The sequence below is a fragment of the Lipophrys pholis genome (genome assembly GCF_963383615.2).
Source record: "Lipophrys pholis genome assembly, chromosome: 14".
Taxonomy (NCBI): domain Eukaryota; kingdom Metazoa; phylum Chordata; class Actinopteri; order Blenniiformes; family Blenniidae; genus Lipophrys; species Lipophrys pholis.
In genome coordinates, this window is record NC_137633.1 from 18,806,661 (window position 1) to 18,829,291 (window position 22,631).

A 22,631-nucleotide genomic window follows, 5' to 3' on the forward strand; every position below is an offset into this window, starting at 1 on the left:
TTGTCCAGTAGGAACAAATGAGCTCGCTCCTTTCTAGTTTCCAGGCAGGATTCATGTGCTGGGAGTGTTTCGATGGAAGCGTGTGCATGCGTGTTTGAACACTGTTTCTTATAGAGAATTGGAGATATCAAGACGGGAGAATGGGCTTTTGAGGTTACAGAGGAAGTAGGGCATGTGATTGTGCAACCACGTGTATATGTTTGCGTGCACTCTTGTTGTGTGCACGCTTGCCTCTGTGAGAGTGTGTGTGGGCGTGCATGCACTGCTCTTCAGAAACAGCTTTCTGATGTAACAGAAACTGATGCCTGCCTTCTCTCTCCCAGGCTTCTCGGGCGTCTGTGGGAACTTATTTATAAACCCTTGCACACATAAGTCAGAGACGATAATGTTTAGCGTTCAAAAGGCCATATTTTCCTGGTGCTGTTTTTTGTTCAGTATTAGAATAATTGCCTTTGTATAATAATTTGTGGCGGGTCACTGCAAAGATCTTGACAAATGTTTTCCATCAACACAAAGCTCTAATCTACGTTCTAATAGATATGGCTCACTTACTTAAGTCAACAATGTATTATATTTAAAATTCATGTTCCTAGATAGAGACAAGAGCTGCAGGAATTTATCCATATTCATTATTTATGCTTTAAAGGCTCGACTGTGTGCCCCACTGAGAGCTGCCTTATGGCCTCAATGATTTCTGAGCCCACTCTAAAACAATAATAGATCACACACTGATGCATGTTAATGAATTACTTAGATTTGTTTTTTTAAGATATGTGTATGGTCATCAATATTGTATACTTCGAAGTCACATTAATAATTTATTCTTTAAGCGATCCAAATGATGAACCAGTCAAATTCCTTGAAAGAAATGGCTATAAACAGCTAATGCCCCCACCTCAGAGGGCTGTGAGAAATTGCAAACTGAATTCGTGAAAGAGTTTCTAAATATCTTGAAAAGTTCAAAGCTAATTTCTTCATGTGAGTCGCGGGGTCTTACTAAGGTGTTGTCTGAATTTTGGAGACAGTTAAGAAAAAATACACAACTCGTTTAGGTTTTATTCATCCAACAGGGCCTCAATGTCTGAAACTCTTTGACATGTAGATTTACAATTTTGGAAAGTGTGATAAATTCGATATGGATATCTTGGTACTCATCATGTTCTTTGCGCACATGTTTGTGTTTTTTTCATTGCAAACACAGACAACAGCACCCACTAGTGGCCTAACATGAGAACAATTGGTTTCAGCATTTCTGCTGTTTTCAGTTTTCAAGATGTTGCCGTATAAATGCAAAACTCTCCCGAAATTAAAATGTGTTTTCACTTGACTCATCACGTAAAAGAAGCATTAGCTGAGAATTTGTGCGATATTTTTGTAACAGTTGTACGACATAGCTAAAGTATCAATTTCATACAAGATTGGGACAACTTTGCATATTATCTCACGGTTTTGTTAAAGAACAGTTGCCAGTGGTCTACTTGGTTTTTGCATATCAGGTTGTTGTTTACCTTCAACATGACGATGCACTGTAACACAAGCTTCCATGTTGGAATTGCAACAATGTTCTGTGATCAACAGGATTCAGCAAAGAAACATATAGGTGTTTTCTTCATGGTGCTTAAAGTGTGTTTGGGAAAAGCTCTGTGGGTGTGTGTGTGTGTGTGTGTGTGTGTGTGTGTGTGTGTGTGTGTGTGTGTGTGTGTGTGTGTGTGTGTGTGTGCGTACTATTGTTTGGCGAGAGCACAAAAGGAAGCTGCAACTAATGCTCCCACATCTTTAAGCCTTTTGTTGTTTACAGCGGCCACTCATGCAAAGCGATCGAGTTTCCAATATTACAACGAGGAAACCAATCCCCCTCTTACACCGCCGCATCCCCGACTTTCTGGAGAGGCTACAGGTGGGACAAAGACCAAACCTGGCCGTAAATAACGCAGGGACGAGGGGGGTGGAGGCAGGGACCCGTGACTTCTCACACAGCTCAGTGGTGGGACATGATCACAGCTGAAGGACGGGGGAGAGGGGGGCTGGAGTGGGGGTGGTGGGGGTGGGGGGGGGGGGGGTGATGAGCTGTGAGAGAATGCAGAGGGTGGGCTTTAGCTCCAGCTGTCCAGGGCTTTATTGATTAGTGATAACCCTGACAGGAGGGGGCAGATCACCAGCACCTGCCCTGCTTTCCATAACAACATGCCTGAGTGAATAAAACCAAGGACTTGTAAAGAAAGCTATTGGATTGTAAATTACCAAGAAATGATTGCATAACTTGACATTTCTAACTCGTGAATTGCCTGCAATCATTGTAATCAAATGTGCCTGAATATAAATCATCCTTGTGCACTTTTAGTAACGGTGTCAAAGCATATCTATAATTAGAGTTCTTACTTACATCCGCGTGCCACTACTTCAAGTGTAATTGTTGCTGAGTTGTCACAATAATGCAGATGAATACTGAGCAGCATGAAGCCTGGAATGAGTTGAAGACATTAGTGAAAACATTTCAAAAGCCATTCTCACTGTAACCTTTATTAAATAGAAATGTTATAAGATTGACCTTCAGCGTAGAGACAGTCAGCCTCCTTAACTCAGACTTGTACCTGGTTCTACATGAGAGGAGCCTGAAAGCTGAAAGCTCTGCCTCCCATTCTACTTTTAGAAAACCTAGGAACCTCCAGTAAGCGGCACTCTGAGCACTTAAGTGTTCTTCTGGGTAATATTGGACTAACAACTATTTAATATATGATGGACCATGGTTGTTAAGAGATTCATAAGTTAAAAGAAGGATTTTAAAGTCTATTCTTAAGCAGTTATTAAGACACCCTGATATTAGAGAATTATAATAGTCAAGTCTAGAAGTAACAAGTGTGTGGATTATTTTCTCAGTGTCACGCTGAGCCAACATTACGCAGGTGAAATAATAGTCCTGTAGACTTGTTTAATGTGGGAGTTGAAGGATAAGTTGTGGTCAAAAAAACAGAAGTCAGAACTTCTGCTTTGGGTCACACTACATTATGAAAGCTGAACTCTTATAAAACCTGCTGATCGAGTGCTTTCAGACGTATCCATTACCGGAGACAGAGTCTTTCTTTGGTAATGCATAGCCAATAAAATGTAAAAAAAAAATGTTTAATAAAAATCTGATACAAATAAACTTGTCTCCATTTGGACAAGGCCTTAGTTGAGTTTCAGATCTAAAAGGCCGTAGCTTGAGGAGGCGCAGGTTAAATGCTCCTGTGTGCGCTGCAGGTTTGAGGTGAGAAGGCTCCTGTTGTCTGATGAACAATGCATAGTAAGTCACGTCCATAATGCGCCCAAACAGGGAGAAGATACAAACTCCACACAGCAAGGCCCAGCTGGTATACATACACCCTCTTTAGAGAATAAACACGCTGAACTACTTTACTAAAGCCTCATTTACACAACAACGTTTCAAGTGAAAACATCGTTTTAGAGTTTTCGTTTGAGAAAAGTTTTGTGTTTACATAACATTTTGAAAACAATGTCTGTTTACACCAAACGGGCCAAAAATGCTGCAAACAATGTAGTTTTCATGTCGGGCCACTAGAAGGTGCTGTTGCACACGTGCACCAAGAATAATATGCTACACAGACACAGACATTTGTATGGACAGATGATGAAGTTGGATTGCTGTTACGGGTGACTCAAATACCAAGTTCCAGGAGAATAGGGACTGGGAGTCATTACACTCTGGAGGCAAATATTGTCATTATGGTCCATCGAGTAGCACATGTACAGAAGAATTATTTAGTGCGGCCATGTGACGCATGCGAGTGTACACAGAGCCAGAGCCCAGGAATCTGCAAAAAGTTGTGTTTCCTTGGCCGTTTCATTTTCGAAAAGTTCCTCCTTGGAAATGGTTTTCAATAAAGTTGCTTTTTCAGTGGCTCTGAGCATCGTTGTCATGTAAATGGGAACCCAAAATGTAATGCTTTTTTCACTTTTACTTGAAAATGTTGGTGTCCAAACTGGGCCTATTTCCACTTGCCTGTTTGAATATTTGAGATAAAACATCAGTTTCAGCCTTAATTTGAATCCCTTTTGACCCGATGCTCCCCTGACAATAGAATATCCTCTGACTCCATAAATCAGCATGCTTTAACTCTACAGATTATCTTTCCAAACTGTCCACATGTTACCCTGCTCTCTCTCTCTATCTCTCTCTCTCTCTCTCTCTCTCTCTCTCTCTCTCTCTCTCTCTCTCTCTCTCTCTCTCTCTCTCAGCCTTCCCAGCCGTGCGCGCGCCGTAGTAGAGTGCAGGCGGTCTCATGCTCGGGGGAATTTCCCGTCCACGTGTCTCGGTGCGGCCTGAAAACAAAGGCGGCCATTGGCTGCGGCGCCTGTCTGTCTTAAAGGAGCAAGGCTCTGTGTGCTCCGGGACGCAGCGGCGTGAGGAGGACCGAGAGAGAGAGAGAGTGGGAGAGAGAGAGAGAGAGAGAGAGAGAGAGAGAGAGAGAGAGAGAGAGAGAGAGAGAGAGAGAGAGAGAGAGAGAGAGAGAGAGAGAGAGAGAGAGAGAGAGAGAGAGAGAGAGAGGCAGTCCCTTTTTTTTTTTTTAAGGCAGCTTTATTTACCCACTTCGTGTACCACGCCCCGGCGGCGGAGTCAGTTTGGAGCTGACGTCGGCGAAATGAAATCGGCTTGTAGCAGTTTTCCTCACAGAATGGAAGTAGACGTGGAGGCGATAAGGACTAAACGCTCTTGACTTGGCAGGATATTCAACACTTTGTCTTCTTTTTTTTTTTTTTTTTCTCCAGTAAAGGTGGTAATTACATCAAACTCTGAGGTAAGTCTTTCATTGAGCTTTATTCTATCCTCATCCAGCTGTTCGCCGCGCGGGTTTATAAACAAGAGAGCGACACAAACGCAAGAAATCCTCGTGTTGTTGTTGTTGTTATTGTTGTGAAACACGCGACATGTGTTTCCAGCGTGTGTTTAGTTCAGCACCTCGTCGGAAAGCAGCCGCTTTAAAAGGAGCTGCGTCCTGCCTGCCATTCATTTCACACAGCAGTGATTTGAATAACACCGGCTTTCCCGGCTCGCGGGGCTCCGTGTGGGCGAACGAACGTCAAAGTGCCGGTGTTGTGACGAGTTTTGTCCCCCTGTTACAATGTAGCCCCTGTCGCGTTCTCCTCGCGGGGCACAATGCAGCAATGTATTTTTTTAGTTTAGGAATTCTAATTCAATTGGAGTGTTAAAAAATATTTCTCATAATAATCCCAGAGTAAAGTTGCAAATTGAGGTAAAATATTAGAATAACATTATCTCCGCGCGCACTTTTTGCGCTCGAAGCGGCTGAGTCATTTAAGGTCATGTGTTTAACGTTACATAAAGTTGAGATGGTGTGATGTGAGGCTCTCGATGCCGCTGGATAAAAACTGTGTCAATAACAGAACCGCCTCACCACCACCACCACTACTACTACTACCACCCTCCTCCTCCGCCTCCTCCTCCTCCCTCATTACCCTCTGTCTAGTTGTTTTCTGCAGCAGGGGGAGCCACTGCCTGACACAAACATCCAGCCCAGTACACCGTCTCTAAAACCCAATCTGCCGCTTAGAGGTTGGAAAAAAGTACTGAAAACAAGTAGAACTGCTTTATACTTTGATTGAATTCTACCTAATTACAAATTAGAATGCTGCTGTGAGAAAAAAAATAATCCCTGAAACTATATGAATTCGCCTTTGTGAAGAGTAAAATGCATTTCCCAAGTTTTCCTCTTTTTTGTGTCTATGGTTTGATACAGTGTAATTTGCTCTTTGTTTGACCTGCAGCTACTGTTGTATAGATTACGCTCAACTTAATTACGAGTGAAAGTGCTGCTGTCAATCGCATTGTCAGTAAATGGTAGCTGTAAAATACCTGAAAGAATGGTGAAAAAGTTACAACACGAACATTTGTTCCTGTTTTTTGTACCTACCCTGGTGTGATAAGGTGCAATTTGCACCTTTACATAGATTACAGACAACTCTGCCAACAAGTGAAAGTGCTTTCAACCAAACTACTCAAAGTATTAGTTACTTCCTAACAATAAATCACATTGTCAGTAGCAGTTCACCTCCAAATAATGTGTTCAACAGTTATTTTCTTAAATTGCACTGAGGGGTAAGATACACCCACTCAGAGTTCAAGTTGAGAAGTAGGTTAATCAAAGCAACTAATTAAAATAAAGAGCATTAGATAAGTTCTGTATTTGCACATTAAATAGTCCAATACTGTTTGGGTCGTGGCACGGTGTCCTGTTTGTGTTGATGTGATCGGGCTCCACTCCTCCTCCTGCCACATTACATGGAGCAAATCACTCAAGTATGAGTGAAATTCTAAACATAAAACTAAAAGGGCCTCTACATGCTACATGATTGCAGCGACATGAGTTTTTTTGCGATGTGTTACTCTCACCCTTGTTCCTCTTCGGCTCCCTCCCTGAGCCCATGTTCTTGCCCTGTGTTTGTCAAAACAAAGCATTAAGTGGTTTTACACACAGGGTTTATTGTGAAGGCACACAGTGTATCGTGAGGTCTGGGCATGCTAGAGACAGGCCAATCTGCTTATGTTGGGTGAAGAAATGAAAACTCCTTCTCGGGCTGCTGGCACGCTGACAGACCGAGGTAGGGAGAGTGGCTTAGGATTTTCCTCAAAGACTGTCATTACCCTTTAGCTGTGGACCCTAATTTGGAAGTGTGGTAGTAGTCCAACCCTGTATTACAACTCAGCGGTGAATTGGGGGGGTTTCGCTAGTGAGGCAACTTGAATTTCACTCATATTTTGATAACTCCTTGACCCGCTATACAACTCAGGGTTGAGTGCAGTGCATCATTGACATTGAGGTGATCGCCAAGTGCTCCTTAAGATACTTGCGGCACGTTTTGGGGGATAGGTTGAATGAATCATAATGAGACGTTTTGTTATTCCTGTCATTAAATTTCATAGTGTTTACATTGCAGATATTTATAGACACGCTGAGTGCTGTTACTTCGAATAGCTTTGCTGTAATAAATACCCAATATCTCCGGTACTGGCAAAGTTGCTGCTCTGGAGATAGCTATTGGAGGCCTCCTGTCAGAGGGGCTGCTTAGCAGAGACAACAGATAATCTACCTCCCATTTAACCCCGCCAGCCAAACTCCCTTTCATGTACTCCTGGCTCACGAGAGTCGCCTAACCACAGTGAACGGTGTGGTTTCATCACTGAGTTGGACCGAGCCATTTGTCTAAATAAGCCCTGAGCTCTTTGCCACAAATGAAGGCAGAGCGTTTGCTCGTTTTCCCTTCCCCAACTCCTCCACTGTGGTTTCATTGATTCAGGGGCACTCATTACAGGCCAGACAGGTTGTCTGTAATGATAATGACTGCTATGGAGGGATGAACAAATAACGAATGTGTCTGAGATCATCTCATCAGCTCTAATGCAAATTTGTCCGGGGCCGCCGTCATTAGAGAGGAAAACTCAGGATGCCTTTGATTTCTGCACTCACTCGAAAACAAAGCCATCCATATTCAGCTGTTACAGCAACACTTCTTTGTCTGTCTTGTTCCCGTCAAGGTCGCTCATCTCATAGTGCCCCCGTATGGACGATGAGGAGGATGATGTGTTCGAGCCAGACCCACGCTGCTGGCGCACAGCATTCAGGGAGATAAAGTGTGAAGACCGGGGCACACAGACGCCTGGCCCTGCCCTGGTGCTCGACAACGGCATGCTGCCCTGTGGCGTCGCGGAGGAACCCAGACCACTCTTCTACGGTGAGGCTGATGACACACGGGATTTCAAAAAGGGACAAAGGGGAACACGGCCGCGTGCGCGATAACTGCCATTGTAAAACTGCTGCGCCAAAGACTCGGTGCGAGGCGCATGTAACGGTTCGCCTGCACTAATCTCAGCCCTGGCGCCCGATAGTCGTCATCACATTCACTTTTTATGGTTGGCGTCCAGTGTACTCAGCTGCTTTGCCATTCAAACGGCGCCAGACTCACATTGTGACTGAAAGGATGTGACAGAAGTGCTCACCTGTGCAGCAGCTCTTCAGAGAGCTGATAATCGGTGACAGCACGGTCACATTGGCGCCACACACAAGAAATCATTCCAGCGTAGCGCCATAGCAACTGACTGACCTTAAAAACTGGGTCATGTGAGTTTCTTGTGTGCGAAGGACTTGTGAAACTATTAAAAGTAATAAAAAGTTAACCCAGCAGCTGGGAAAATATTGGCTAGAGCCAAGCGGGTTGTTCAGTCACATCCAGCGGTAATTTGCTGACGTTTCCACACAAAGTGAAGAGCGAGCAGCCTGTCATTTGTTGTTGTTGGATTATTACACTGCTGGAACGCTTTTGTTGTGAGAAAAATTATAAGTTCAAGACTTTACGCTCAACAGGTAACGCAGGTTTTCGATTGCACTTCCCGGCACGCTTTGAGCTTGTGGGGGATCAGGAGGTGAGGCGGAGAGAAAGCGAAGAGCAGCAGAACGGGATGGAGCAGCTGCCCCGGCAGCGACCCGCGGCGCGAAGCGTGGAGGCCTGCATCGGACAGAAACTCCAGCTCATAGGGGACCAGTTTCACCGGGAACACCTGCAACTGGTGAGAAGGAGAGATGCATCGTGCCCACTGTTCAAACTCAGTACTGGCAGAAAAGAGCCGAATAGAAAATCGTTTGGAGCAACACAACATACAAAACCTTCCAAACAAAAGAACACAGGTCAATCCGAGGTTAAGTCCTCAACATGCACCACCTGCAATTAAAGGCTAAAAAGGCCATGTGCTGCATATCTTATTTGCCAAATATGAAACCATTCTTTTATCGAAGTGTCACGTTTGTCCCCTCAAACTCCAAATCAAGAGTCTCTCAGAAAAACCTACTGTGCCCCCCCCCCACACACACACACAAAAAAAAACAAGATTAAAATGAAACTATCTGTTTATATATGTGCGATTTTGTTGGAGCTCCAGGGAGTCAGGCTGGAGAAGCTATAGAGTGGCGGATTGCAGCCCTCTGCACCACTAACATGACTATTAATGACTCCTCGGCACTATGTTTTGGCAGACTGTCCTTTTAGTACTCCATATTAAGTGTTGTTGGCAACCTGATTCCTCTGACAGTGTTCAAACCTTGACTATTAGACGGCTCTGTGCGAAATAAATCCTCCCATTTCTTTGGATGGCCTCTTCATGCAACCAAGAAGTGGCGCTGTCGCTACATTACACTCGCGTACAAATCACGTTTAATGTGGTTACTGATCAAGACATGCGCAAAGTACTTCATGAGATCATGGATTAATAGTTACAACAGACAGAAAACAGTTTCATATTTTTGGCAGATGTTGAAAGAATACTGATAATAAGTAAGACTACTGTTATTTAAAATACTCAAATAAAAGTAAAATAAAGTTTGTGTTGCTTCTTAAAAGCATTTAGTTGGATTTAATCCAAATTTGTGTCAATAGCAGAAACAAACACTTAAAAATAATACTTTATCACAGTCATGAGGATTTGTAATCCATTACTTGGACCCCTTGTAGATTACAGATTAAGATGAAATCTGGTTTGTGTGGATCACGTGTGGGGTTAAGGTTGGGTCGCTGGTAAAGTCAAGAAGACAAAGTGCAGCATACGCCATCTCCACATGTTTTTTGAGAAAAAAAAATCAATATTTGGAGCTCATGCTGATCTGACAGAGATTAATGGTGGGTCAAAAGTTTGCTCTCCTTTATTGTGTTTGCTCCATATTTGTTTTGGAGAAGCTGTGCACATGCAGAACTTCACACCAGTACAACCCCCCCACCCCTCCTCCGTCCTCCAGCCAAAAGACATTGCAGAAGAAAGGACGTCCCTTCCCCCAACCTCAACAACCCTGGACCCGCCCCCTTTCCTCCTCTTCCTGTTTATTTCTCTTTCTTTTACTCTCTCTCCGTCTCTCTCTCTCTCTCTCTCTCTCTCTCTCCTCCTGTTTCCTCAGTGTGCTGTGGCACGCTGAATGTCTGTTCTCAAACACCAAACTCTGGTCAGGGTGACAGTGTCCGCTGAGCTGGCGTGGAGCTTTCTGGTGTAGGCGTGTTGTAAAAAACTGTGACATACTGTTATTACTTTGCGTTTAAAATATACATAGACTCCAGGGAGTATTTTTTTTATTTTTTTATTTTTTTTTTTTTCCTGTGCAGTGTTTTGTTGCGCAGGTGGTTAACAACCCAGCACACACATTCACTTGCACATGCACGTTGAAGCACGCACCTCCACACATGTTGATGCGTCCAGGAAAAAGAAAAAAAAAGAAGAAAAAAAAAAAGCAGAAGTGGCAGGAGTAGGTAAACATGTTGTAACCCGAAACTCAGCACGTGAGACCAGAGGGGAACAGCTGTGGTTCCAGGGAGTCTCCAGTCAGCCCCTTCCCTCGGCGAGGAGCGGCCGCAGGAGACGCCCAAATAAGAGGTCTGAGCAGCCGTGGGCAGAGGAGGGTTGAGGTCCATAATGAGGGTAAAAGTGTGGATTTGAGGGGTGGAGGTTTGAAAACTGAAATTAACAACCTACCTTCTTTTTTGGGAAGTAGCTCTACATTGTGTATACTTATTTCCTCACTATATACTCATAGGACGATTTGCGATTTTTCTCATCGCGCTTATCAAGCAGACGTTATTTATACCCGGGCAGAGCAGCATGACTCATGTATTGTGACACTGGCAGACACACAGACAGCCAGACAGTCAGACAGCAGTGTGTGCGTGTGTGTGTGTGTACATGTGTGTGTGTGTGTGTGTGTGTGTGTGTGTGTGTGTGTGTGTGTGTGTGTGTGTGTGTGTGTGTGTGTGTGTGTGTGTGTGCGAACAGGATCCACTGACGCACAACGGAGGCAGGCCTGGGTCAGGGGATGAGGAAGTGGCTTTTAGTCCCCGAGCTGCTTGAGTAAACATCAGAGAGGACAGTCAGAGTGAAAACGACCCTGTGAAGTCACATCCTGAGGACAGACATATTGTGATAGTCACTGATAACGCCGGTAATATTTTTGACTAAACCAGGGGTCTGTGACCTGTGGCTCTGGAGAATTTCGAATCTTGTCTGTTAGTCGTAGTTGAAGGCAAAAAAAAAAAGAGTCAAACTTAAGCAAACATGAATCAGACAAAAGGCTCGGGGGGAAATCGAGTGTTTAATAAGTGTGTTAACTGCCAATGCTGCTGGTTTAGATTATGGATAGTTCGTATAACCATCACTCCAAATCAAATATGATGTGTAGAGGAAAAACTACCACAAAGCTGTTAGTGGGTCTCTGGATTAGTTATCCACAGGATTCCCACAAACTGACAATCACAGACATTGTAACTTGAGCCTCTCAGCACCATGAAAAACAGCCAGGTTATCTTGGAAAAAGGGACAGAAGCACCCACTCTTTACAGTTCTACACCATAAAAGCTAAATAAACCTCGGCAGCTTGAATATGATTATAGTCAGACAAGGGTTGAGAAGCTGAAACGGTCCAAAAAAAATAAATAAATATTGTTTTGGGAGGGACACAAGAATGGCTCATTTGGCCGTAAACGTTGCAGCCCCCTGACACAAAACCATAAACTGCAAAGCATTTTGTGTTTCCACTACGACTATTGTCAAGACTTGTCTTTCAAGTGGAGGACGGCAGAGTTTCTTTTGTTCTGTGTGTATGAGTGTGTGGAGTGTTTGTGTGTCGGGCTGCTTTCACAACAGAAACACTGGTGTGCGGTTTTGGATGCGTGATTCTACTGCAGCATCTGTAATTACTATTTCAGGCTATGATTGTGCAGCTCATTGTGTCGTGCGTGTGTGTGTGTGTGTACAAGCTCATGCATGAATACACCCATACTTGTTTTTCTGCTTTTTTTTTTTTTCCTTTTTTTTTTTGTCGCTGCCGCCGCTCGCTTCTCACTTACACAGAGTGTCCAAAAACTTTCACTTTATAATGGCGTTACTGTTTTGTCAGTGCTCATTCCTGTCGCTCCTGTCAGTAGGCAATTCATTGGGCGAATAACTCAGCGCAGACACTTGTCCCTGAGCGATCCCAAGTGCCTCTGACTGCCGTCATCTTGATGGATTCTGGAGCAATGCGTCTGCGAGTGTTCTCCATGGGAGCCCGTGGCCCCCGGCGAATGGAGGGATTAGGTAGCGAAGGAGTCCTGGTGGATGCTGACAGATAAATTGCTGCTCAGTCAGAGAGGGCCGGAGGGGACTCGGAGGTCCCCAGAGGACGGCTGACATTAGCCGGCTCGCCATTTGAAACCCGGGCAATAATGATGGTCACAATGGCAGGAAGACGGCTCCAGCCTGCGCGGGGCAAGGAGCAGAGTTAGGTTTCATCCGCATGTTTTTTTAAGAGAGACGACTCCCGGTGCTTTCGATAGGAGGTGTTGAAAGCAGGGTTGAATATCTCCTCTGTGTGCGACTGTCTGAGTGTGTGTGCTTGCACGCAGCCAGTGTTTGTGACTTTATCTCTTTGCTGTAGCGGCGAGGCTTCGGCACTCTCTGCTTTCAGCACTTGTTCAATGGGGGGGTGGGGGTTTAAAAACAAATGATATTTACCGTTTATTTGTTGCTTTCTCTACGGGGACTGGCGCTGACGGGGATGTCAGTTTGTACCGTCCTCTTTTATCTAGTGGCAGTGCTTATTTATTTGTATTTTTCCTCGACCCTTCCCTCCTCGCTGATATGACTCGTCCAGAGTTTCTTGCTGCAGAGGCTGGCCTGTTTGCTCAAGCGATAAGACGGAGCTTCTGCGCAGCTGGCCCGGCACACCGCTCACATGGGCCACTGATAAAGCACATCAGGCTAGTGTCAGAGTGACGACACAGAGAATCTGGCTCGACTCTGCCGCCCTTATCGCCGGCTAAATTTAGAGCCCTGCTCTCTTTTTGACAGTTGGTGGTGTGACTCATGACTAAGTTGCAACGGACCTGCGCGCGCACACACACACACACACACACACACACACACACACACACACACACACACACACACACACACACACACGCACACACACACCTCTTTTTGTCTCGTTCTCTCTGTTTGTGCCAGCGTTTCTCTCTGTGCTCCGCAGAGCAAAGGGCAAAAGGTCACAGGAACGTTCTGTTTCTGACTATAAAAATCAACAGCTTTGCATGTGGCCTGCAGTAAACACAACTAACTCATTTCACTGCTGTTGCTTTAACTGTCTGCTGGTGAAACTCTCTCAACATCAATAAACTTTATAAATGTTTAACATGCAATATGCAGATGGAACATGTGCCGTGAGAGATGGATGATAGATAAAAGCACTACTAAAGACAAAAACACTAAGAAAATAACACGAACATGACGTATATACCAATTAAATAGATATATTGCTGAATATTATTTGGATAGTACGCACTATAACAATTAAAAACATGAGCTTTAGATCATACACTACAGCTAGTTAAATACGCCACTACAATTAAATATAGTAAAATGACTCAAATCTATAAACTTGCATACAAACATATCAGGAAAACGAATATAAACACAAAGAAATACACTAAACAGGAGGTTTTTTTAGTTATACATAGATTTCTTTTTAAATGTAAATTATGACGGATCCCACACCTTCAATACCTTATTAAGTTTAAATGCACTAATACTGCGATCACTTCCTGAAATTGAATACCAAAATGAAATCAAAAACACCACAATACGATAACTCCAACATATTTCCCAGCACATACAAAAATCTGAAAAATAAAGATCAAATACCCGGATAAGTACATTACTAATGGTAAATCAATACACTTGCCTTTATATGATATATCAGAGTAAATGATAGTTACCAAGACAACCATTAAATACAAACGCCGTGTATAAAAATGCCGTCGTCTCATTTATAATCATGGCAGTGTTTACAAAGCTGAGTCCTGCTGGCGGCCAACACGGTATCATGGGTCTACAGTGGTGAACTCCTCTGACATGTAAATATTATATGTTTACATGATGCAGAAATTGGGCTGTTATTATATCATTACCAAAAACCTCCTGGGGTAAGACATCGACACGCTGCGTGACAGAAAACTCCCCTGGAGTCTGTGCCATGTTTTGGATTGTTTTGAACCGAGTGTGAGTGAAGAGTACGCCGGTGGTTAGTGAGAAACACACAGGCTTGTTGGAACCTGGCAAAGCTTATGCAACACCCTGCAATGTTCACCACAAATTGATAAGAGTATAGAGACCCGGAGGCTTATCACAGTGGCAGTTCTCAGCTGATAACTAGGTCAAGGTTTGGACTTCGTGGTAAGTCCTGTAAATACGGAACATCTAATCTCTGTCTTTTAGATATTTGCTTTTTGTAAACATAAGTGCATCGCTAACAAGAAGGATCGTGCAGCTCTATACACTTGTGTAAATGGGATCTTAGCTCTCCCTTCATTTGACAATTGCTGCGCTCTGAAAATAGCCGCGGCGTTATCAGATGTAGTGGAGTCTGCCTTTCGTCTGCAGATGAGCCCGCCCGACTACTGTACTTCACCCCGTCTTTTCCAGCGACTCCCCGCCTCTCATTGAGAGCTGGCTAATCCCATTTGGTGCAATTATCTTATCTCGGCTTCTCAATGGCAGAGATAGCATTATCCCCACCTAATCGCACACAATCCAATTGGCTCGCCAACCTGAGAGAGTCTCGTCCTGAGCTGCCGGTCGCTGCCAGAAAGATTAAAAAAAGAGAAGAGAAGAAGAAAAGAAGTGTGACCATATAATGAGTGTGTTTATAACTTGGGAGTCTCTGTTGGGAAACCCGGTTTGCACACAAAGCGAGGCCTCTATAATAAGTATTGTTGGGGACAGAGGCAAGACTGTTGTGAAAATATTAGCGTCGTTCCGGTGTCTGGTTCTGTCTTGCCCTCTTCTCCGTTGACCCTTTTAGCTGCGCCTGCTGTCAATCAGCACACGTCACAGCCAGCACACACTAAACCCAAACTAATGACTATTTCCAGCGCTGTATTTTGAGTGTCTGACAGTGTTTCCTCCGTCACCTGTTGTTCCAGTATCATCGAAACCAAAGGAACCAGGGGCCGCTGTGGTGGCGCCTGGCCACAACCCTCCTCAGCCTTCTGTTTGATCGGGGCTTCGTCGCCGGAGGAGGTGGTGCAGGACGGAGGTGAGGGGATCCTCCCCCCTCGCGTCCCTTTTCTTCATCTCTGTGAGGAACTGGACTCCTAAAGACACTGTCGAATCTAACACGGGTCTGTTCGGGGGGGACAAAAGAAGAAAGGAGACGGAAACAAGGTCACCGCGGGACGGAGACAACCAACTTTTATACAAGGTTGTGTGTGTTTTGTTTTTGTTTTTTCCAAGAAGATGCCATGATGCTCCTGAGATTCTTCTGAAAGGACGATGTTGATATTTTGGCATGTGTGGTGTAGTAGTTTTGTACAGTACATTGTTCTTGTTCAATTTTTTGCACTTCGGCATGTATCCATCTTCGATGACCTCCACAGACCCTGGGAATGCCTTATTCAGTGTCTTCTGCCAGAATGAGTATTGAGAGATTTCTTTTTTGTTTTTGGACAGGCAAGATGAGATGGTTAGGAAATGGAAGGAAATCTGGTGTGACGTTTTCTTTTCGGAAGTTTCCCAGGTGACCAGTCAAGTTGATTTACTAACTTTCCAAAGAGGCGACTTCTCTGAACAAAGCATTTTGCACCTCACCTCAATGGAACATTTATCTTGTCTTATTTTTTATTATTTTTTTTTTTTACTTATTTGTGTGTATTTTTCTCACTTCCCCATTTTCAGTGGTATGGCTGTACGTTTGAACACAATCCCACTTTATTAGTTGAAGGAAAAAACAAACAAAGACAAAGTAAAGATAAAGTTGGCCATGAATCATTATCGAATATCCTCAAGTGTGCACAGATTTTTTTGGAGTCAAACCGGTTTTTTGTACTCATTGTGTGCTCCATGTCAAAACATTGAAGACTTGGTGATGGCTTCAGAAGTTTCTGGGTGGAGCTTGTTGTTTGGAAATCACAGTCTGGTTAAACAAGACTGGTGACTGCCAGCGAGCACGCCAAACATCAAAACAGAAGTTAAAACAACAAACAAACACTAAATATGTGTAGTCGGCTGCCGGGAGGGCATGAAGTCACATCCACAGAGCAGAAACTCACATTTTTACATGAATGAAATCGACCTTATATGACCACATTAATTCACTGTGCCTCCCATAAGATGGATATAACTACCCCGATTAGCCATAACATTATGACCGGTGACTTAATGCCACCTGGCATATTAGGCAGCAAGTGAACATATCGTCCTCAAAGTTGATGTGTTGACATAAAAAATAAAAACAATTTGAAAAAGCATTTCAATAGGTTTGGCAAGGAAACAGTGCAGGTTAGACAACTCGGTGACATCATCGCTCAAGTTGCAGTTCCTGTGTGGTTTTCCTGGTAGTGACAACTCATTAACGCACACATCTTCAGAGGTGTAGCGGAGTCCACACCATATTTAACAGATCGTAATGTTCAGGCTGATCACCACGTGAAGTTATGAATTATCTCACGGCTATCCTTAAAATCTAAATATCTGTTATTGTGCTGGAGAATTAACTATTGGTTATGTTGATGGAGGAATGATGAGATGTGACGCACTGAATAGAAATTACAGTGCAGCCTTCACTATTCAAGGTGCGCCCGCCATGCACTGTAGTAGAGCGTAGGAATTAAAAGTACGAGGAGTCAGAACTTCTCCCCTTTCTAAATTAATCAAACGAAGCCAAGTCTTCCATCACTGTTTGAATTTTAACTTCACCCAGTATTCTGTTCTCACATTGGCCCGGTTCCCAGTTTTTTATTTTATCGTCGGTGTGTCCATTTTATTTCCATGTGATTGTTTTCAGACCTCCATGCCCTTGAAGTGGAGCTGTGGATCCACTGTTTTTGCACTAGACTTCCACCCTTCAGGAGTTCGGAAAGTTAGCGAGCTGACCTCTGTCCCCGTCTGAAGGTTCTCAGTTATGACTCGCTTTTCTCGCCAACCGCATTTCAGATGTATTCATTCACACGTCCAAGACAAACAATCAGTGTTGACACCTGACTGAACACAGTCTGGAATCTGGATTGGATTTTTTTTTAATTTTTTTTTTTTTAACTAGTTCTGGAAATTTCACTCACCCGTGTTTCAGGCTGCGGTGGACTTGTAGAGTTGGCTGTTAGAGCCACGTGTCTGGTTTGCTTTTCACGGCCCCAGTGTGTGTTCTGGACACCAAACAATATGGCGTAATCAATCTGTGAAACAGAATCTCCTCCTCTCAGGCTACCTTTATGGGCTTTTTACATCATTTGATATTCTGTTGGGTGATCTTATATTGTCTTTGGTGCGCAGATCCAGATTTGGGACATTTTAGCCGACAACCACCGCTGACTCAGCAGACAAACAGTCTCTGAAATTAAAGTGAAAAAGACTGTAATTTTTTTCTTTTCTTTTTTTTTTGTTGTTGTTGAAATATGAATATGTTTAAAAACACTGTTGAAGATGCTGTTTGTTATGTTTTTGTTTGTTTCTTCCAATGCTGAACCCAGGCCAACGTTTTGGACCCAAGGAGCAGTACATATCAGGGGTCTGTAATTACATGCTCCTTACAATGTGTCAAGTTTATCACTGCATAATTAGGGTTTTCTTTTCACTTTCTCTCGAGATATCTCAGGGACTTTGTGGGCTACTGGTAACCTTGAGAATCTGTTACATTGGTTAGAAGAAGAGTAGTGTCATCACCACCCGTGGATTTACGACGAGACCTCCCGGGGTATCGTCCTGTTGGAAATTCCTCCCGGCCATTCTTTCTCAGTGCGCACACACACACACACACACACACACACACACACACACACACACACACACACACACACACACACACACACACACACACACATATAAAGGTACAGTTTGACTGAGGAGTGTGAGGCTGGCTTGCCGGCCGTGGTGGTGACGGGCGCCTACTGAGTATGTAGTCACAGGCGTGTGAGGTGCACTGAATGTGGTTGTGGTTATAGTTTCCTGCGGATCCTGAACGCTGAGCCAGTCCGTGTAAGCGCCCCGTCTCGCCACCGGCTCCTGACTTCCTCTCTGTGCTGCTCCTTCCTGATGGTTATTGTTCATCGGTTCATCATGTTCTTTGTAATTTATTTCTTCCTTTTTTTCTTTTTTTCTTTTTTTATAAAAAAAATATTTATTTTTGGTAGAGTTGCCCGTTTCTACTGTATACACCTGTGTGTGCAATTACTTCTTACTCTCCCTTTTTTTTTTTTCTCTCCTCGTTTTGTATATGGATCAGCTGGTTTGAGTATCGTGCCTGATTTCAAATGAAACTCCGCCCAAATTCTGCTTGATTCGTATCACTCAGCAGCTTTGACTTCATGAATTCATGATCACCAAAACTGCCGTTTAAGCCTCCAGGGGTGGGTGTTTGATACTAAAGGAGAATACAGTATTTGGGTGGAGTATTTCACTTTAAAAGATTGTGATTTTCTAGGGAGGGGCCCCGGCCAATTCAGACCTTTGTGATTATTTTCCACCACCTCCAAACTCAACCGTCAGTGAAGTTCCACCTTCCCACAGTATGTGACTTATACTCTGATTGATGAATCTCCACCTATCCCAGAACCCCCCCCCCCCCCCCCCCCCCAACCCCCACCCGGAAAAAAAAAAGCGTTGCCTTCAGTTAGTTTATGTGTTCAATTCTTTAATCTTAATCATTGTGTTGTAATCAATATGCACTGGAAAGTACTTTGTTTCTGTAAATCCCATAGGTCTCTTCTCTGTCGTGTGTTAATGTATAGTATATACTCTGGATTGTTCTCCTGGGCTCATCTTGCCACGTGTCAGCCGTATATCTGTGCATCGACCAAGTAGGCTCAGGTGTGACGGCCTGTTTGATTTATTGGAAAGGGAAACAAGCCACCGCGGTGCCCTGTGTCGTTTTCTTAGAATGAGGTTCCCAAACTGCCCTCATCACATTATTTGTGAGCGCAGAGGATCCCAAGAGTGGGACGTGTATTTTATGGAAACCGTCAGTGTCTTGAATTTTATAGTCCACATTATATAAATTTGAAGGTTTTTGATTTTTTTTTTTAATAACATTTCTTCTTCATGGTCTTTCCTAACTTTTTAAATTGTATTTTCTTAAGAAAAAAAAAAAAGGGGGGGGGGGGGGGTCTGCTTTTGTAAGGACAGCTCATGCTTGTAAAATAATTTTTTAAAATACGAGTAGGATCCTTTTCCGAAGTCCATATGATCAAGAGCATTTTCTTTCTTCTTCTTCTTCTTCTTTTTTTTTTTTTTTAGCAGAAATGAACCTGCAAACATTCCTTGCACATCTTGCCGTGATGTATACACAAACACCAAGCAAACCAAAACTTCTCATGGTTGTGGTTGTTTTCAGATTACGTGTACATGTGTTTCTAAAAAAGAAAAAATAACCCTGGAATATGCCTTTAACTGCTCAGTTTCAATGAAGTCTTGATTATCACACACTCTCTGTATACCAAGAAACGAGACCCAGCGAAAATGTAGCATTTTTGTAAACATTGACTGTGTGTTTTCGAGACTCTACTGTGCACTCATTTTTGTGTTTATATATATATATTTTTTTTTTGGTTGTTGATATGATATGGAAGTAAAGACAATTTGTTATGTAGTGCAATATGCTGTACATACAGAGCTTTGCTCTACAAATCTTTTTTTTCTGGATTTCTTGTTGTTTATTGGTACTTTTTTTTCAATAAAATTTTATTGAAGGTGTCAAGCTGAGTCTATTTTTGTAATACAGTTGGGGGGGGGCGGGCTGTTTACCCACTAGGATTTTAAGTGACAACATTGATATTGTCATTTCTACTGTCAACAGTATTAAGTTGTGCAAAATATGAACGCTATGTAACAATTGTCATGGTGTAATATTTATTTCTGGTTTTCACAGAGGAAAAATATCCTTAAATTAATGACATACTAAGTATAGTTCACTTTGTGGTCCAACGGGATACTTTACACCAGAGATGTCAAACACAATTTCGTTCAGGGGCCACGAACAGCCCAATATCATCTTTAGTGGGTTGGACAGGTAAAATAATGCCATAATAACCTTCACATTTTTCTATGTTTTGTCACAGAGTGTAAATGATGAAAATGCCTATATGATCACTAAATCAAGCAATTTCGACTGAAAATGACTACAATCTCAACATAAAGTAGATTTGAATGACACCTTCTTGTGCAAAATACAGTGAAATGTCCAAAAAAGTTCTCCTATAGCTGTTGCATCATACATATTTTTACAAACTTACCCCGACAACATGACTTTGAGGCGAGTTTGATAGCAACGAGGGAGCGAGCGTTCATGACCGCATCCCTGTTTAGGACATTTCCTATTTTTTTAAATTGATGTTTTCAATAAAAAAAAAAAGAATTCTTAGTGGTTTGGCTGGATTGGAGCCTCTTGCTGACTCGTTTTGCCCCGCAAGCCTTATGTTTGACACCGCTGCTTTACACAATGATTGACATCATTTACAACCAATGGCAAATGATCTTGAACATATGGTAGCCAATCAGATATCAGGAGGGGGCCGGCAGGTCCCCTCTGGCCATAAAAGTTCCCCCCTGAATACAGTAATATTTACAGGAGATTCAACGAAAGAACATCGGACGAAACCGTCCGCAGGTGGCTAAGGAAAGTATATCATCAATGCATTTCACATATAGAGAGCTTTTCACTGATTCAGCAGTCCCTGAAGCACTTTACATTGTTAATCACACTCACGTAGTGACGGCTGTCATGCAAAGCACTCAATCCATCCACTGGGAGCAATTTTGGGTGCAGCATCCGGCTCAAATCCACTTTGACATATGGAGAGGTGGAGCTGGGGGGACAAACCTGCCTGCATGCGATCTTAAAGACAACCTGTTCTACCAACTGAGCCACGGCCTTCACTATCCGGGCTGTAACTAGCTTGCAAGATTCAAATTCACAACATAAGGAGCACACTGGCGGTGATCCATTATTTGCTCTCACACTGAAAACATTTGACATTTCCTTTTTTCACAACTCACACCCAGACTCTAACAAATAAAATTCAAGCAGAAGAAACGTGCATCAGGGTGTTGTTGATCGCTTCTTTTGCGACTGAAGAAGAGCTAATTCCCTCCTATTGCTCCTGCACCCGCTCTCCATTGAGCTCAGGCTTCTTTCTTTTTTTTTTTTATTTCGAGGGCTTATGTTTTGTGAAAGTACCCCCACGATGGATTAGCCAAGTGTCTGAAGCTAGCCAGGCATTTGAAGGCGGCCAGGCGTTTGGCAGAGGCCGTGCCCATCACGACCCTCCTGCTGCTCGGCCATTACTCTGGTGGGAGCAGCGGGGCTTCCAAAACTCCAATAACTGAACACACGCCGGCGTGCAGACACGTTGCATGACAACTTAATAAGTCTATGTATACAGCAAATGATAAGTGTTACTGTCACGTCCTGAAAGGTTAAGGCCGATCCTGCTGAGCCGGCAGATTAGTTACACTGCTGCGTGCATGCCCTGAAGACACGGGAGTGATTGATTACTCCCGACACATGTAAACTTTAGGCTGTATTACCGGTCTGTGTTGGTTACAAAAGCGCTTTGTTTTCGCTCCCTTTTGAAATATCGCATTCATTTATATGCCATATGTAAATTGATACGAGTCCAAAACGAGGGGTTTACGTAGTTCCGAAACCAATAGCAGCCGAAGGTTTTTGTTGCCCTTTTCTTTTCAGACATGGTACAGTCTCGTCCCTCAGGGCTGACGCGTGGCACCTCTATTGTCATACGTGCCAGGTACAGTTTCACACTTCACTGACACCTGACTCACCTGTTTGGCCGCTCGCAGCCACAGCACTGCCTCGTCTGTTGCCCCCGCTGACACGAACGCACGCACGCACGCAACGCAACGAGTGCATCTGAGGATGTGGTTGGAACAGAAAAACAGCCAAGTCGGCTCGGCGTGCACAACTCTTCACCCTTCACCTCCTAATCCTGTGTTTGAGGTGTTTTAAAGGTGAAAACTTTGAGCCTAAATAGGAGTTAATTACGAAGCTCTATTTATACAACTGTCAAAACACGTAACGATCAAGTCGTCTCAGAATCTCTGCAAAGGAGGGAGGTTTTTCTCTCATTTGTTTAAAAAAAATGTTTTCTTATAAAATAGATTAGATATAAACCTAAAAGCAGCAGTGTATCAAAAGCATCATGCTCTCCCTGGTTGTTTACCTCCATGCTCCATGCTTCCTATGGTCCTCTCCTCTAAGATCAGCACTTAAATAGAGAGAGCATTGGCTTTCCCTGGCCTCAAACAATGGCTCCTCTGTTCCCCTGGCCTGGCCGCCTGCTGAAAGAGACACCCATTAGAGAAGCGTCTATCTCTGGGGTCAGGCCCAGGGGTCACGCACAAGTACGGCTCTTGTTTATGTCTGCAAAGCCAATCAAAACACTGCAGCCTACATTGTTAACTCCTACTTGCCTGGCTCTCTAGTTCAGCAGACTAAAGTGAAGTTTCTGTTCAGGGCTTAAAGCCACAGTGCTGCAGCTTTACTGTGTCTCTATGAATCCATGAAAAAAAAAAAAAGAAGTGATGCATCGCAATGTAAATGAAG

At 43.5% G+C, this 22,631-nt stretch overlaps 1 protein-coding gene across 1 annotated transcript; it reads left to right on the forward strand.

The window, feature by feature from the left end:
* The first annotated feature begins 4,668 nt into the window (after positions 1-4,668).
* On the forward strand, positions 4,669-17,500 carry bmf1 (BCL2 modifying factor 1). Its single transcript, XM_080480641.1, has 4 exons — positions 4,669-4,796; positions 7,553-7,749; positions 8,379-8,581; positions 15,004-17,500. Exons 2-4 carry the CDS (start codon positions 7,578-7,580, stop codon positions 15,118-15,120), a joined length of 492 nt encoding a protein of 163 aa, XP_080336767.1. The 5' UTR covers positions 4,669-4,796; positions 7,553-7,577; the 3' UTR covers positions 15,121-17,500.
* Positions 17,501-22,631: the final 5,131 nt, after the last annotated feature.